The following is an 18159-nucleotide window of genomic DNA, read 5'->3' as shown; positions in this document are numbered from 1 at the left end:
ATCTTCTTGAAACTACTCCCAGTTCATCCTTTCATCCTGTAGCTCTCCAAGGAACTCTCTAGCGATATCTTTTTTAATCGAATAAAGTCTTCCAGACGAATCAAACGTCATATAAACAACTCCAGTAATTTGAGTTACTGCTAGTAATTCGCCAATATTACCTTCTCTATCTTCAACTCCATAGGATGAGCTTCTTAACTCTATTCCTTGTTTAGTCACTACATGTGTTGGATACTTCGGCCTTAAAATGGACATAGATTCTACTTCATTCATAATATCGTGCTCTGTATCCACTGACATCCTGAATCTTTTCTATTTAATTGAAATAGTTTATGTTTTGCCTTAGGCTGTGAACTAATTAAATTTTTTTATTTAGGTCCTAATTTTTCTTTTGCAAAAATGCACTGTGAGGGTTTCGGCGGGAACTTTGTATTTCTAATTAATTACGAGTGATCAATATTAATTGAAAGAATAAAACTGGTAGGTATTTTAAAAAATTTTAAAAAAATAATAATGTTTTAGGTCTGAGAGGTGGGAAACTATATTTTAAGCAAGCATAAGTGATTTTCCTTTGGATTTTCAGGTATTTTCTGTGAGATAATATTAAAGATTGCATTATCTTGAGAGCATGCAAAATGGAAAAAAATCTAATACTTTAATTTGTTGAGTATGTATCTAGATGTGTTCATAGCAATAATGTAAGAGGAAGAAGTCAAATATAATTCACAGATTGATCACAAAGTAGTGAAAAATTTGAGCTTACCTTTATAACAGACTTTTTACAAAGTTGTGATGACTTCAACTCTTTTATAGAATTACCAACTTGATCTTTACATGTGTAATATGATGAGTGGAAATTTTGAGAGCGACTTTCAGATATACAGAAAGAAATATAATAATTAGGAACAATTTTATTAGATGAGTAGATTTCACAATTCTGAAAATTAGGCAATAAATCAATTAAATACATTTAGTAGTTGAATTGATTAGCATGTACATCTTTGTGAGTAAACAATAGTTTTTCTTACCTGTATTTGATTATCCAAGTATATATTACTTTGTTCCAAGTGAGCTGAAGTCAAATTATTCTGATGATTTTCCTTTAATATACTTGAATCTATTAATAATCTTTTTGGATCAACATAAAGTCCTAATCCAATATATTTTACAAATGACTCTTTAATTGTCCAATAATGCATGAATTTGGAGATATCATTCTGAATATATTCCCATTCTGATGGTTGAAAAACATTTGTCATATTATTCAAAAATTTCTCATGAGCTTCTTTGATATTTTTTGATAGCTTAATTTTAGAAGGTGATAGCTCGGTTTTCATAATATCAATTCCTACCACATGTTTGGACAAAATAATTGCCACAACATCTCCATCATGTGAGACATTGAAATGAAGTAATATATCACTTTCTGAACCACATTTAAAATATGGTTTCATGCCTTTTTCTCGGATTATTTTCACCTGTTTTGGTGAAATATCATAATAATTCATTAAGGTCAATTTCATCAATAACAGACTCAATAAAGACCTTTTCCTATCATCTAGTATTTTATACCTAATCAAAGTATTAAAAATGAGTCATATTAACAAAAATTCTTAATAACTTTTGATTAAATACTAAATAATATGCAACTTACCTTAAAATTCTTTCAAACTCCTTATCTTCCAATATCTCAACTCTTAATTTGTTAATCAGCTTATCAAAGTCCAACTCAGAGAATTCATCCAAGGTACACCATAAAATACAAGCATCATTCAAGTCCAGACTTTTCTTCAAATCAAATTCTTCCAGCATCACATACTATTAGGTGACAAAAACAAATAAGAAAAAATTACCCAAAACAATCAAATAACAACTTCTAACACAATATTATCCTTTTTTCTCGTTTTAATAAGATCCCATTTACCCCTCTTGTCCCAACTAATAATAAATATGCATTTTTGCCCAAACTTCACATTTTCGCGCCCTGTTCTCGGGAACCAAACAATGCTCCCGCCACCGACCAACTGGTTTTGGCGGGAACTCCCACATTTGTAGGCAGGGACTTGGCGGTAAATTGTGAAATGCAAGTAATGGGGTAATAAAAAAAAAGGATGATTACTATATTATTGTAATTCTCAAGGGCCCGGTTAAAGAAAGTGATGCAAACATAATTAAGTGATAATATATACTGAAAGTATTTTAGAGGCTTATTAGTAAGAATAGACAGGGCTTGACTAGTTATTTGTTACAGTACGCAGATTTAGTGCAGAATTAAGGCAGTAATCAATATTCTTACATGGTGTGCGTGCCAAAGTAATAAAGTAAATCTAATTAAGAATTAAAAGGAAGTAGAGTCCCAGAAAAATAAGGTAGTCGAGTACTATTCCCTTGAGATTTGTATGATTTGAAGAATCCGTAAAGTATAAATATTAATAACTGAGTACGTAATTTTTCCTTTAAGTGAGGACTGAGGTAACTAAATATACTTACTAAAATATAAGTACAAAATAGGGAATAAGAGTTATATTTAGAAAAAAAAGGTAAATAAATTGAGGACGAAAATCTCTTCTTACTGAGAAAAAATAATGATATGGTAAGATACAAGGAGAATGATTTATCATCATATACAGATAACCCTCTGGGATTATTGCCGTCTCGTTTCATTGTAAATTCAAAGAATAATTGGAATATTACAGGTATATTTGTATGTATACTTAGACTATATGCATATTATCCAGTATGGCTATTATTAAACAATACAAGCAATGATTGGTATTTAAATAATGCTCCTTTTTTTATAGTTTACTCTTTAATCTTTGGTATGTTAAATTATACTTTATATATATTAATATCGTTTGGAGACCCAGGATACTTGAAAAGCTGTCCATCAACAAAGCTGAAGCCAGTGGACAAAATTAGGGATCCATTAAAACTAAAATTTAACCTGGAATTGAGAAATTTAAGGAAAAGTAAAAATGAAATCAATAGAAATGATACTGATAATGTTTTTGGATCATCAGAAGATGAGAAGGATGAAGAGTTGGATGAGTTTGACCTGGAAGCTGGGTCAATCAATAATTTACAGACTATAAATGAATCGATTAATAATTCTAGCTTTGAGATTTTGAATGATAGATCATTGGTTGATGGTATTTGTGATTCATATACGAATGATTTAAATTCCTCGAACGGCATTTTAAGATTGGGAAGTAGTACAACGTCTTTCCCACTCTTAAATACAAGTAATTTGATTAAGTCACCGATAAGAATTGATAAGAGCACAGCTAACTTAAGCTTAGTTATGGAAAGTGCGCCTGGACAATTCCTAAATTCGATAGGAATTTCTCAGTTTTCTTTAAATAGTAACGAAATCTTGGATAATCTACTAAATAACAATGACTCAGAGTGCTGCAAGCTATCTATAGATCTTCTAGATAGTGATAATAAGTCTCCCGAATCTAACTTTATTAACGGAGGAAATTTGAATGAAGAAGGATCAGTTTTTAGATTAAATTACCAAGATATGGATCAAAAAACACCAAAATTAGATAAATTAACTCACCCAGTATCAAATTTGAATAGTAATAGTTTATCATTTCCACTCTCTCCATGTTCTTCAGATGGAATTGACCTCCTACCAAGAAGAGAAATAGGTAGTACTAATCTCAAAAATAGCTGTTTTCAAAGTAATGATGGCTACTTTGTCTTTAAAGAGGGCAAAATGTATCAGAATGGAGTTAGACTAAGATTTTGTGATTATTGCAGAATGTATCAACCACTTCGAACAAAACATTGTACTTCCTGTGAAAGATGTATTCGGACCCACGACCACCATTGTCCCTGGCTTGGAGTCTGTATTGGTGAATATAATAGATGCAAGTTTTGGTGGCTTTCACTTGTTCAATTTCCCGAATGCATTTGGGTTCTTTACTGCATTTCTACTTGTCTATTCAAAGCAGACCTTAATGGTAGCCGCCCAACAATCTTCGATATCTGTTCTATGATTTTCATTGCTGGGAATGCGCTCTTTATTGCTTTTCTTTCCCTATTGCTTGTTGTTTATCATCTTTTTCTTGCTTACAATAACCTAACTACTTGGGAGAATCTCGCTTGGAATAAGATTTCATATCTAAAACCATTTCCAGATACACAAAACTCTCCATTTTCCAAAGGACACATATATAATATGGCAATCTTTTGTATTCCCTATTACGTGGACGATCTTATAATAGGAGAGGAGGGGGAGATAATTTGGGAAAGAAGGCCTCCAAACGGTATTTAGAATAACTTAGTAAATTCTAGTGTTAAAATATAAATTTTCTAAATTTTAAAAACTTAATTATATATTTTTATCTTTAAACTTGGCAAGTATTTTCGATAACTTCTGAGAGTTGCATGCATTTCTACACGTGTGGAAGCCCGCCTTCCCACGTATTTTTAGAATTAATTAATTGGTAGCAGGGTCTTCGTTTTTGAATGGGATAAATTCGACACCATTCATATAAGGTTGCAAGACTTTTGGTACTCTAAGACCTTCAGGAGTTTGGTAGTTTTCAACAATGCAGCACATTGTTCTTTGGATTGCACATAGTGTACCATTTAAGAAGTGGCAGTAGCGTTTTTCACGTTCTCCTTCTTTTTTGAATCCTAAGCGACACTCAAGAGCTCTAGACTGGAAGTCAGTACAGTTAGAGCAGGAAACAAGCTCCCTGTATGAGTTATATCCAGGGAACCAAGCTTCTAAATCATACTTTTTCGATGCAGCATCATTAAGAGCTCCAGATACAATGGAAATTACTCTATAAGGTAATTCCAAAGACTGATAAAACTCTTCGGAAATGCCGATCATTTCCTCGTGAATCTTGTTTGAGTCTTCTGGTAAAGTAACGCAGAATTGTTCAACTTTTTCAAATTGGTGGATTCTAAATATACCCCAAGTGTCTTTACCATGAGCACCTGCTTCCTTCCTGAAGCATGTTGAAATACCAGCATATTTGATTGGCAAGTCTTTTTCTTCAAATGTCACATTATGGTGCATTGCAGCTATTGGTTGCTCAGACGTGGCGATCAAAAATAGGCTATTGGAGTCAACTTCACCCTTGCTGTTATCAGAAGGAATATGATAAAGGGTCTCCTCAAAGTCTTGTAACTCAGCTGCTTTACCCATTAAATCTCTTTTCATGAAGTATGGTGGTTGAATTGCCATATATCCCTTTTTTAATAAGAATCCCATAGCATAGTGCGAAAGGGCCATACTCATTATTACACCATAATCTTTTAGGAAGTAACCACGATGGCCTGCTAATTCTGCACCTTTTACACTATCATAAAATCCTAATCTGCTCATGATTTCATTATGGTGTAATTTTCCTGGTGTTCCATCAACCTTAATATCTGGGATTTCTCCCCATGTCCTCAATATGAGGTTATCATCCTCTGTATTAGAAATAGGAACATCAGGTTGTAAAACATTACCAATTCTGTGCCATAACTTGTCTCTTGTCTCCTCAGTTTCCAATGCTTGTTTTTCAATAATTGGAAGATTTTTCTTTAATTGCACACTCTTATCTTGTAAATCTTTGCAATCGGCTCTTGGATCTTTCTTTTTTATTTGAGCAATTTCCTTTGAAATTGAATTTAATTCTTTTTTACTTTGCTCCAGTTTAAATACGTCTTCTCTCCATTTCTGATCTACTTTGACAAGCTCCTCAAGAACTTCCAGTCCCTTATACCTTGCCATTTCTGACTCTGCTATCTTTTGATAATCTCCGCCTTTCTCTACTCTAATTCTGTTAATGTCTATAGGCATTCTAAATACTTAAACTGTAATATGTGTAATTTCTGATTTTGTTTGTTTAGAGCTTTTTTTTCAAATAATCCTAACCAAATTGCTCTTGGCTGGAATTAATTACGTTAACTTCGACTGCCTTGTATTTAAGTTAGGAATCCCCTCAACAATTTTTTTGTCTTTCATTAATCTGTTTTATTTATGTGAGTCAATTTGTCATAATTAAATATAAATAAAATATATTTTACCACATTGGCGCCACTTTTTTTTAAAAATAAACATTGAAAATAAATAATGAAAATATAAAATTTATGAATTTCAAATTCATTAAATAGCAAGAGTACTAAAACAAATATTGAGATTTTTATTACTAAATTATTTTTGTATTTTTTTATAATTGTTTTTAATTTTTTCAATAATTTAGCCAAGCAATATACAGAATGCATTTCATGCGGCGCCAATTTGTCATGGCGCCAATAGTTATAATTTATTTAAAAATGAAAATTGAAAAATTAAAGAAAAAAATAGTATAAAGAAAACTTTGTATAAATGGTTTAAGATGCCTGTTCAAATATCTATTTTATTGAAGTTATTTTAGAAAATTAATGTGTATTTTTTTTTTTTTTATCTTCTGCATTAAAACTTTGTTTTTTGGCAAATTAAGTATCGACATGAGGCGCCAAAAACCAACTTTATAGATTTTCATAATTCAATTTGCATACAAAAAAAATCAGACGATATATAAGCAGTTTGGAGGAACAAAATATAACATAAGGAGGAAATATTTAATGGATATCGTCGTTCTATTCATATCCTTGGTTATCTAGGTTTATTTTTGGAAATGGATGCAGACAGGTTTGAGGATAGCAATTATAGATATCAAACTAGACCAAATAATTATAATTGGCATTACTCAGACAGGAAAACCAGAAGATATGACCAAAATGACTACTTAGGATTCAGGCCTGAACATTCCTCTTATAATAGGTATGATCATAATTATCGCCAGAACAATTCATGGAAAAAAAGAGGCTTACACAAATACAATAGGAATAGAGTATATAATAATCAAAGTATTCAGGAAAGATCTACTTTTGAATGGATAAAGCAGTATGAAGACATGTTATGGGATACTTATGAGGATGTGAAGTTGGAGTCTTTTAAACAAAATGAAAGCACAAATAACGATAGTTTACGTTTTTTCTCGAACTTTGAAGGCGATGCAAAAGATGAAGATGCTAAGGATTCTCATGAGATACCTGAAGAAATAATTGTTCAGCAGAAAAGATTATTAGGTTCTAGAAAAAATAATGTATGCATAAGATGTCTTAAAATACATCCGCAAGAACATTGTAGAAAGACTAGATGCCGAATTTGCTCAAGCAGATTTCATAATTCACACGATTGTCCCTGGAATACAGACCCAGACCGTCCTATTAGATTATGTGAATCATGTAATGGAGGGAACTATTATTTGAATTCACGTTTGGATTTTTCAGCTTACAGAAGGCTAGTTTGTAGTAATTATTATGATAATAAGATTCAAGGTGTCTCCTTAGAGATGGCAAAGGATACTCTCATTCATCCTTGTATTAAGAAGGGATATGAGGATAGTATACTGGTTATTGGTGATAAAGATTCCACACAAAAAATTACAGATTTAGATATTGAATGCTATAATTGTTCTGGAGCAGGTCATATAATTTGTAAAGGCGAAGTTCCTTTCAAGGATATAATCAAAAAAGCTTACTGTGCTCTTTGTGGAAATCTTGGACACAATTATCAGCTTTGCAATAGGTTTAAAAAAGTTAGGTTTAACGAAAATTTCTCCGGATATAACAACTTGGGAAATAGTCAATACTATTATTCAGATGAAAATGAGTACGACGGAGATAACAAGGATTACATCCAGGAGGAGTTTGGAAATAACAAAGAAAGGGGCTACGATGTTGAGGAAGAAGGCTATGGTGATAATGAGAATGAGGAGGGGAGTGGGGATGAGGTAGACTACGAAGAATTTCAAGTTGACGGTGAGAATTATGGCGAGGAAGATAGTTATTGCGAGAGTGATGGCCTTGGATATAGCGGAAGTTACGACGAAGAGGAGTATATGGAAAATGACTGTAATAAGGATGAATTAATAGAGCGTGCAAGTGTAAGTAGTCTCAGAAAAGCAGTAAGTGGATCTTGTGACTCTGAAATTCTGACAAGCACCTCAGAAAAAATAAGGAAGACAGAACAGGCAAGAGAAAGGATGAGCAATGCTTCAAAGAGCATTGAGAGAGATTTTAGTTATAGTGAGCGTTGTAGTAGTGTTAGCGCAAGCAGTGACAGTGAAGCGGATATGGGCCAAACCAATGAAGCGTTTTACATAAAAAATAGAAAATCCCAAACTGAAAATGGAGTGAATCCTTTCCATAAGTTTCAAAGAGCAAGAATATACTACAAAAATAAATCACTTTTTAGATTAATGGGTAACTGCCATGACTGTAATAATATGAATAACAATGATATGAATAATCATGATTGCAATCATAACAATAATAATAATTATAACTACAATAATGATAACGATAATAACAATAATAATTATAATAATAATTACAATAATAATAATAATATTAATAATTATAATAATAACAATTATAATAATAATTATAACAATAATAATATGAGTGAATCTAAAGATAAATCAACTTCTGTTAGAAGTAAAAATATTCACAAGTCAAAGAAAAAGTCAAGAAGGTCTGCTTCTAGAACCAGAAGAAAAAAGTAAGTTTTATACCGGATAAAGTCCTTAGAGTAGCTTAGAATATTGATAGAATATTATATTATTATCGGAAATTATATTCATTACATGCCGAAATATTACCATTAATTGGCGCGCAAAAGTTATATGCAAATAGTAAATTTAGTAATAAATATTAGTTATTAACCATATTATATTAAATTATTCCTTGAACTTTATATTGTATCTGGTACTTTATTCGTTTATAAGAACCATTTTCAATTGTTTAGAATGGGTGTAATTCCACCAGAATGTTGTGAGAAACTAATATTTCAAGGGGCAGAGGCAGTAAGTTAATCAACAAATTGATTTAAATTTATCGAATAATTGTGGAAACTGTATAATAGAGAATATATGAGACAACTTTATTAAATAGAAAGGTTGTAATTAAGCACAGATTTGAAAAGAAGTATAGACATCCTCAATTAGATAAAAGCTTAAGAACTAATCGAATATTGAGAGAATCTAGAAATTTAGTGAAATGTTACCAGAAAGGAATAAATTGTCCAAATGTTCATTTTGTTGATGTTGAAAATGGAATAATTATTATGGACTGCGTTCAAGGTATAACACTGAATGATTACTTGAATGATATATTGTCAAATTCGAATAATTATGATTCAAAGCTGTCAGGTATGTGAATGAATAATTCAATCATCTCTGATGTATTGATCAGTTTATCTTATTCAAATATATTAATTATATTATATTATCAATAGATGTTTCAATTTCAATAGGAAATGCAATTTCAAATCTACACAGCCAAATTATTCATGGAGATTTAACTACTTCAAACATAATAATAAACGATGACTCTCACAATAGTCAAATAATCTTTATTGATTTTGGTCTAAGTTATTCAGATTCTTTGACTATTGAGGATAAAGCTGTGGATTTATATGTATTGGAAAGGTCTTTAGAAGTTACACATCCGAATATTAAAATTGTAAGTTGAGCTATGATAGTTCTTTTTTAATCCATTACCGTCTAATTCCTTCAAATAGATGGATAATATATTAAAAACGTATTGTGAAGCACACCCAAATGGAAAGTCGATTTTAAGCAAGTATAAACAAGGTAAGTAAAAAGAAAACAGCGACTAAAACTTGAGCTTTTTCCACTATTTTAACCTTTTTATCATAGTTCAAGCTAGGGGAAGAAAAAAGGACTAGTATTCAACACTACTTTATATATTTATTTTATTTTTGTTTTTATGTGTATATATTATAATTTAGTAATTGCATGCATTGCATGCAATTATTATTAAGTATAAATAAATTAATACACGCAAGTACGATAAGTAAATTAAATCGAAAAAATGACTAAAAAATAATAAAAATAGAATTAGTCAAATATAGTCCACTTTTTAATTCAAGTTTAAAAACGATTATTTTTCTAAGACTAATTAACTTCTGTTAAAAATTTTTAAAATTAACAAAGTTTCACTTTTACAATCATTAATCCTCATATGTTAATACTACGCTTTATTTAGTTTTTAATAATTAATTTTGATTTTTATTTTAATACCGGCGTTTGCATGTGTGGGGAGCTTCCACATTTTTTTTGCCCAAAGGTCAAGGTAGACATTTACGGAATACCTGTGTGACAATTGGGAATAAAATAAAATAAAAAAAAAATAAAGAAATCAATTAAAGCTTGGAGAGAAAATAAGAAATTAGAGAGTTATAAGAGCTATATTTTGGTTGAAATGGAACATTACAGCTAAAATTGAATTAAGCCAGATTCATCATACAGAAAGTACTAATCTAGTGAAGATAAGAAGATTTCTTTTTTTTTTTTTCTCCTTCAAAGAATTAAATCGCAAAGTTAAAATTAATAAGGTGAAGTTAGAAAATATTACATTTGAAGACTGTTTAAGTAGTGATAAGAAATGGAATGAAAGGAAAATGCTTTTGAAAGTATTTTATTTCGTGTTTTTTTTGAGCTACTTAGTAGTAAACTTGAAGGTAAATGCATTTCTAAGAAATGATTTGACTGACAATTATATTCAGGAATACTTGGACAAAATATATTTGGAGAGAGACTTAGTTTATTTTGATGATGAGTTTAGTACTGCAATAGAAAATAACTCTTCTATTGAAACTAGTATAACTAATAATCTATTGAAAGTACACAAAAGTCAGGTTTTAAATAATTTAGGAGGTCCAGAAAGACTCATTAATTTAATGAAATTGTTAGAAAGTGATATACAAGAAGAAGAGGAGGAGCTGATAGACGAGGGTATTGAGCTGAAAGATAACTTTGATAAGGTGATACTAAGTTCAAATCTAGATAATAACTACTACCACTATGTCAGTGAAATTGAAGGAAGAGGATTCGAACGCTTTGATGACATTGGAACTAATAGGCTAAGAATTAGTTTCATGGAAGCGGCCAAAAATATTTCTATAAAGAGAATGATTAAAAGTGTAAAAGAATATGAATTTAAATTCAAAGTGGATGAAATCATTGACCAGAAACACAAAGTAATAAGAGAATTGGATCAGAAAGAAATGTACAAATACATACCAGAGGATTTTATTAAGTATTCTAATGGATATTATTTAGTTAAAAAGAGGAGCCTGAAAGAAAATAAGACTATTGATTACAAGTATTCTATTAAAATTGAGTCCCCAATGGAAATAATTGACCTTAAAGAGCTGGTTTTATTTGATGAAATAAGGGTATTATATAACAAAAATATGAATTTCAAGCTTGATAATAATGTCTCCTATTCCTCTAAAGGAGAGTCTAATCTTAAACACGAAAATGAAGATGGTTACGAGCAAGATGAGGATTATGAAGTAATTGAAGAAGATTATGAAAGTAAGGAAGAGTATCAGAAGGCAAAGGTAGCTAAGAATTTGCTAACAAGGAGCTATCCTGTTTGCGAATTGAAATGTGTTATAAGGGACTTGCAAAACAGGGTGCAATGGACTGAGAAGATTGGGAAATTTCTTAATAAGAGAGAAAACGATGAAGACAGGTCTGAGGCAAATATTATAAACAGCTATAATTGGTGTGACAGGTTGGTATTCCACAATTGTATAGGATTTGAGTTGGAGTCAATGGAAATTAGTATAATGAATGAGAAGTTGAGAGAAAAAGTACATCTGGTTGAAAATATATTGGATCCTATGGTGAATGGTCAGATTGAAAAATATTTTAATAACATATTCACAGATTTGGTAAGTAAAACACTTAAGCCTAATCAAATTGGTAAAATTATATCATTAAATGAGATATTGGAATCAAATGGTTTTATAATTTCTAAAAATAGAAAGAATAAGAACAATGAAGAATTATTAATTATGAAATATGAAAAGATCTCAAAATTTTCTCAAAACATAATTAGCTTAAAACAAATTCTCGAAGATACAAAGTATAAACTCAGGATTAATCATTTAAACAAAGGTTTTGCAGTACTTAGCTCATCATACAAAACATTATTAAAAGAAGAATATCAATTGGTTAATATCATAAAACCCGTAACTAAACAAAAGTTTGTATTAGATATTGAACAGGTCTTGATATTAATACAAAATATATTATTTGTATTAAAATATGAAAAAGCTAATCATAGTGGGATTTTTCTTCCGTGGTATAATAAATCAACTAGAAATGGTTTAACTAAACAAAGTAGCTTCATTAACTCTCTCTTTCTTGAGTATCTTACTTTAATCAAACTTTTTAATCGGCAAAAGTTTTACAGCAAAGACAGATTTTACAGATTCAATACTTTTAATATTTACTCACTGATTTCTCATTATAAATCATATGAGACTGATAACTATAAGAATAAATTTGGAAAAGTGGTCTATTCATCTGAAATACAAGTTTTTGTTGTAAATACAAGTCTTACATACTATGATCAAGCTAGGATTAATAGTGTCTTTAAAGGTAAAAGTACTCATCTAATAAATGATTTTGATATGAAAATTAAGGTTAGTGATGTTAGTATTGTAGATTTGAAATATTTGAAGGAATATTTTATTCCATTCAAATATGAAATAGAACAAGATGATGAAGAAATCATTGAAGGAGAGGATTTTGGCATAAGCGAAAGCTATTTTAAGAATGCTAAATCCATAAAAGCTTATACTGGTATTGATCATCATGTAATTGAGGCTCCAAAACTTATTAAGAAGTTTGCAGAAATTAAAGGAAATATAGATTTTGATCCAAATGATCTGGTTTTCAAGAATAATTTGAGTAATTTTGGATTTAATATTGCATTTATTAATTATATTTACCAAAATTCTTTAAATTTGGATGATTCTATTATTACTAGTCCTCCTTGGTGGATGGTTTGGCAGTCTCAGTTTTATCCAAGGCTATCTATGGTAAAGAGTGCTAAAGAACAAGATATTAGTCTTATGGAGAACCCGGACGAATTCTTAAGGGAAATGAATTCTACATGGCTAGAGCTTCCAGTAAATTCTGAGAATCCAAACTCTTTTCTTGATTTAAGTTCATTTGTACCAAAAGAAATTATATCAAAAGAGATTCTGGAATCTGTAATTCTAGAGGAAGTTGAGCTAGTGAATCCTGCTGGTTTAAACAAAGGAGATTTGAATTTTAGCAGTAAAAACGATAATAATATATTGGAAATTATTAATGAAAAGCAGCAATTCTATATTAGTAAATGGAAGAAAATTGATGTAATTAATGATCCAAGCAATTTGTTCTTTTATAACCTCTTCAGTAAGAAGCAGAGTACTTCAGTCAGCTCAAATTTTAACTCCAGCAAATTCTACTTTAATCCATGTATTATCAATATATTCAGTGAGAGTAATAATAATTCTGAGTGGCTTGCAAATTGTAATGCCAAATGGAAAATATATTCGATTTTATTTGAGCAATTTACTTCTACAATTAATCACTACTTGAGTATTTCAACATTTTTTAATTTACTAAATGAAATAAAAATTCTTATTTTAATTCAAAGTCAAACCAAATAATCGAGAAATAAAGTAAAAATATCAAAACATGAAATGATTGGAGTGTGTGGAAAAAGGAGAAAAGTAGTGGAAAATTTGAATAAAATATAAAATTTCAATTTAGATCAAATTTTACTTTTTTTTTCCAAAACTCATCCGCATGTACTTTTCACTTTTTTCTTTAAATGTCTCTCGATATGCAAAATTTATAAATATAAAAGTTTAGGCGGGAAATTGGCGGTCCATTTAATATATTATATAAAATAAATATAAATTTAGAAACAAATGAAAATTGTGAAAAAAAATTTAATTAAGAAGTAAAAGTTGACATAAAAAGTATAATTTGATTTTAATATAGTAATCGATTTTTCAAGAAAAATCAGGAAATATTTATTTAAAAAAAACATATTTTTATAATTACGTGTATATATTTATGTATATATATGTATACATACTATTAATAAATAAAAGATAAATAGATAAAAGTTTTAAAGGTGGTGAGAATTGAAAATGGCAAAATTGAGTTCTGGCAAGGTTAAGGGATCAAAGAAAGGCGTTATAATAAAGAGGGAGAGCCAAGTAAATGAAGAAACAAAGAGAAGGCTTATTATTAAAGGTTCAAAATGCAAGGAAAATATACAAAATTTGTTAAAAGATTTAAATAAGATTTTCCCAAAGGCTTATACTAAGATTGTTAGAGGAATTACAAAAGGAGAGTTGATAACTTCTCCATGGGTAGATCCTCATAAAATGGAACAGTTATCTTATAAACATGGCTCAAGTATAAGTATATTTGCAAATAGCTCAAAGAAGCATCCATTTAGATTAATATTTACAAGATATTATGATAGTCATATTTTGGATATGTATGAATTTAATGTATTAAATTATAAAGGAATTTCTCCAAATATGGAATTACCAAAGTATGGATCAAAGCCAATAGTAATATGTCAAGGAGCTCCTTTTGAGTCGGATGATGTTTATAAAAGCATAAGAGAAATGTTTTTTGATACTTTTTCTGGTCCAATAGTTAGAGGATCTAAACTATTTCTTAAAGGATTTGATCATTTAATTCTGGTGACAGCTTATGAATCTGATTCAGAAAAAAGCACAAAGAAATCTACAATTATTGGATCAATGGAATCTAAGATTCATATTGATATTAGAAGCTATTTAATTCATCTAAATAGGCCATCAGAACAAGTACCAAGTGAATTACTAATCAAATCGGATCAAAGTCTTGTTTTGAGTGGGTCACCAAGGGCAATTTTATCAGAAATTGGTTTACAAATAAAGATGGAATTAGTAAAGCATCAAATACCAGATAAGAGTATATTAAAATCAGCAATGATAATTCCACGAGAAATTAAGCCTAAAAAGGTTAAGAATATAACAACAAATGTTTTGGGAGAATCTATTGGTAGAATCCATGTTGGTAAACAGGATTTAAGTACATTAAATACTCCTCATGCAGGTATTTTATCAAAGATTAACCGTAATACAGAGTAAAAATTTGATAGTTACTATAAGAAATTAATTAATTTGAAAGTACTAGGCCTTTTCTTTTATATTGTTATATCCAACAATATTTATCCCTTTGTTTTTTAGCTCTAATATCTAAAATATCTTCCCTTGATAATTTTGAATTCACTGACTCAACTACAGTCTTGTATTTAAACATTCCATCTTTTTCTCTATATGAAAATGTGTTGCTTTTATTTAAAATAGTTAAATCACCGTCATTAGTACTAGTATAATAGTAATATTCACTAGTTGAGACCAAATCACAAGAAAATTCCCTATCTATAATCAATGTTCTCTCACTCACAATATTGGCCACTTGCCTACTCTCTTTAATTAATGTATTTGGGTGTTCAATTTCTATATAATCACCAACTTTGAGTTCTTGTTGAAATTTGGTATGAAATCCCTGTACTGTAGTATTTGACGTAATAATTCTTCCTTCTCCCTTTTTCTTTTTCTCTTCAATTTTGGGATTAAATGAAGCGAAGTTTTGTTGTCCATTATCTTTATCTTTTTTGCCATTACAATGATCGACTGTTTCTGTTCGATTACTTTTTCTATTAGGCTCTAGGCCTATTCTCTTAAATTTTATTTTTCTTACTCTGTTGTAAATGTCATCATTAACTTCTTTCATGTTTATTCGCTCCTCAGCTTTTTTCCAAATTAAAAAAAATATCTACTTAATCCCAAAATTTTACTCCATTTCAAAGTTAACTCTAATACGTGTCAGAAAGTGAACATCAAATATTGATTCAATCCAAAACAAAATTAATTAGTCAAATCAGTAGGTTACTCTCCTATACTTTGTTAACTTATTAGCTAATTATAACTTGAAAGTTTTTCTTTTTCTATCCTTTTTTTTTTTTTAAATTAAAACCTTTATTGTATAAACTTCCACTTAAATATTAATCTACAAACTTTGGCGCCATACGTGACTCGATACCGGGATTAAAAAAAATATATATAAAAGTTTGCATGCATGCATGCAAATTAGTAAAAATGCGATAAGGAAAAAATGATATAGGAAATAAATAGTTAAAAATGATAGGTTTAATTGGATTAGAACTAAAGTCAGAAAAAAGTTAGAAAATAGGAGACAAGTATTAAGTAATTAATAAATACAAGAAAAACAAGGCAAACGTATTAATTATTGTATTTAAATATAAATATATTAGTCCTTATTGCTGTGATAAAATAATATTTAGAGGTGGAGAACAGCTGAATTTTTGAATTGCAATCAATCTATTACTGAATTTATTAATATTTAATAAGTTATCAATTATATTTGTATTATACTTTAATAGTATTGAAATATTATTATTATTATTACTGCTATAAATAGTGCTGATACTAATATTGCAACTACTAACAATAAATACATCAGATCTGCTGAAACTATAACTTATAACATTGCTATCGTTTCTGCTGCTATAACTGACCTTTCAAAGCCACTAATAATACCATTATTACCATTTCAATATTTTCAATAGTGCTACGACTAAAGTAATAGCAATTATATAAAGTAAATACTCTATTAAGTAAAGCTTTCTCGGTTCAGAAGATACAAGAAAAAAATAATAATAATTACTTTTTGATAAATATGAGTTCAAATTTTACAACAAAATCACAATACTTACTTGGTATTATATTATTAATCGGTATCGTTCATGCATTAGTATTTGATCAAGCTAAAGTTGACTGGATATTTAGTAGACAAGCTGACGCGTGGTTAACAAACTTAAGATCTTATACTACTATTTATGAATATTCACAAATAGATGGTACTCCTGATCAATCCAAGTTATTCTCAAACTACAAAACAGCTTCTAATGAGTCAATGACATTATTTCAAGAAAATATTGACCGTCTTTTTGACTACTTCTTTTATGGATTTGGAGTAGAAATCGTTGAGTTTGCTACTCAAAGTAATACTACTGTTGATGAAAACGATTTCAAATTTAAAAGAATTAATAGAAAGAAAATCATGGATAAACTAAGACAAAAAACTTTACCTAGAAATAATATCCGAAGCTTGAAGGAAGAAAACCAGGATGAAAATAGTGGGTTAAAAACTCTACAAACTTCTTTCTATTGGCCAAATGAGACAGAAAAGTGGGCTAAGATTAGTTTCCTAGAGTCTGGTTCAATCACGGAAACCAATTTCACTATGAGTACATATAGAAATGAGACAGGACTCCTAACAAATCCAAAAGAATTAGCTCTTGTATTTGAAGTTTTGGAAGATAATGTTTTCAGATGGGGGGGTAACTATATTTGCCAGGAATTAGTGCAAGAACAACTATCAACAGAGTCTAATACTCCTTCTTATATACCAAGTGAACCTCAAAAAGCCAATGTTCTTGCAAAGAAAGGCCAAACCCTTTGGTATGGATTTATTGTCACTTATCCTGAAGGCAAAATGACAAACATTGGAAGTTTTGCTAGTCCAGGGCCTGAAACTAATGATGAAAGGCTTCTTATGCATATCTTTTCCAGACACTTTGCATTTTCAGAGCCCTTCATTAAACAAGGAAAGTACCCTGAAATTGGGCAATATGACGGATCTATGTCTATTATTAGTGATACTGGAATCATTAGTACAGGAAGCACATTTTATTACCTTAAAACTGCCACCATTTCATCACCCTCAAATCCTGGACTCGTTGTTCCTCCAAAATTCACCGGAAGCGCAGATAAGTACCCATCCAAGCATGACCCATATGATTTCCAAGATCCATTAGGACCTCTATTTGTACCTGGAAAATACTGTAGTGAATTCTTACTAAATCACTAGAATAGATCACATTAATTCTTGCTTTTCAATAAATTGTCTTCTCTAGTATATTTACGAGTAGTTTGACTTGTCTGGATTCAATACTCATGTAATTATGATATATAAATATAAATGTAGATTAATTTAAATGACAGATTCACGTCATTTTCTGATATTTTTGGGTATTCTTCATTTCTTTAACTTTTTTTCTACCTTGTACATGTTTTATAGTTAATGATTGAGCGCGCAAACGTTTTGGCGGGTTATCGTTAAATTAGTAATTGTATGTAATGTGAAATTAAAATATCAAAATAAAAATACATTTTAATTTGAGTATATTTAGAAG

The 18159-nt window shown here is 29.8% G+C and overlaps 7 protein-coding genes across 7 annotated transcripts; 4 read left to right on the top strand and 3 right to left on the bottom strand.

Annotated features, from left to right (window-relative positions):
* Positions 1-12: 12 nt before the first annotated feature.
* ELE39_000237 (phosphopantetheinyl transferase) lies at positions 13-1812 on the bottom strand (the record flags this gene model as incomplete). The annotated part of the gene is made up of 4 exons (XM_067343261.1): positions 13-312; positions 764-937; positions 1029-1572; positions 1655-1812. The coding sequence occupies 4 exons, from the start codon at positions 1810-1812 to the stop codon at positions 13-15; spliced, it is 1176 nt and encodes a 391-aa protein (XP_067201195.1).
* Positions 1813-2590: 778 nt separating this feature from the next.
* ELE39_000236 (DHHC family palmitoyl transferase with a signal peptide and 4 transmembrane domains) lies at positions 2591-4282 on the top strand (the record flags this gene model as incomplete). Its single annotated transcript, XM_067343260.1, has 1 exon — positions 2591-4282. The coding sequence occupies one exon, from the start codon at positions 2591-2593 to the stop codon at positions 4280-4282; it is 1692 nt and encodes a 563-aa protein (XP_067201194.1).
* Positions 4283-4447: 165 nt separating this feature from the next.
* ELE39_000235 (seryl-tRNA synthetase) lies at positions 4448-5809 on the bottom strand (the record flags this gene model as incomplete). The annotated part of the gene is made up of 1 exon (XM_067343259.1): positions 4448-5809. One exon carries the CDS (start codon positions 5807-5809, stop codon positions 4448-4450), a length of 1362 nt encoding a protein of 453 aa, XP_067201193.1.
* Positions 5810-6629: 820 nt separating this feature from the next.
* On the top strand, positions 6630-13537 carry ELE39_000234 (uncharacterized protein; the record flags this gene model as incomplete). Its single annotated transcript, XM_067343258.1, has 6 exons — positions 6630-8560; positions 8807-8864; positions 8924-9209; positions 9296-9522; positions 9581-9653; positions 10389-13537. The coding sequence occupies 6 exons, from the start codon at positions 6630-6632 to the stop codon at positions 13535-13537; spliced, it is 5724 nt and encodes a 1907-aa protein (XP_067201192.1).
* A 489-nt stretch (positions 13538-14026) lies between these two features.
* Positions 14027-15025, top strand: ELE39_000232 (BRIX domain-containing; the record flags this gene model as incomplete). The annotated part of the gene is made up of 1 exon (XM_067343256.1): positions 14027-15025. One exon carries the CDS (start codon positions 14027-14029, stop codon positions 15023-15025), a length of 999 nt encoding a protein of 332 aa, XP_067201190.1.
* Positions 15026-15089: 64 nt separating this feature from the next.
* Positions 15090-15674, bottom strand: ELE39_000231 (uncharacterized protein; the record flags this gene model as incomplete). The annotated part of the gene is made up of 1 exon (XM_067343255.1): positions 15090-15674. The coding sequence occupies one exon, from the start codon at positions 15672-15674 to the stop codon at positions 15090-15092; it is 585 nt and encodes a 194-aa protein (XP_067201189.1).
* Positions 15675-16640: 966 nt separating this feature from the next.
* Positions 16641-17834, top strand: ELE39_000230 (uncharacterized protein; the record flags this gene model as incomplete). The annotated part of the gene is made up of 1 exon (XM_067343254.1): positions 16641-17834. The coding sequence occupies one exon, from the start codon at positions 16641-16643 to the stop codon at positions 17832-17834; it is 1194 nt and encodes a 397-aa protein (XP_067201188.1).
* Positions 17835-18159: the final 325 nt, after the last annotated feature.

This window comes from Cryptosporidium sp. chipmunk genotype I, assembly GCF_004936735.1.
Source record: "Cryptosporidium sp. chipmunk genotype I strain 37763 chromosome Unknown contig_10, whole genome shotgun sequence".
Classification (NCBI taxonomy): Eukaryota; Apicomplexa; class Conoidasida; order Eucoccidiorida; family Cryptosporidiidae; genus Cryptosporidium; species Cryptosporidium sp. chipmunk genotype I.
Note: the sequence above shows the minus strand (reverse complement) of the source record. Positions and strands in the feature narration are given on the sequence as shown.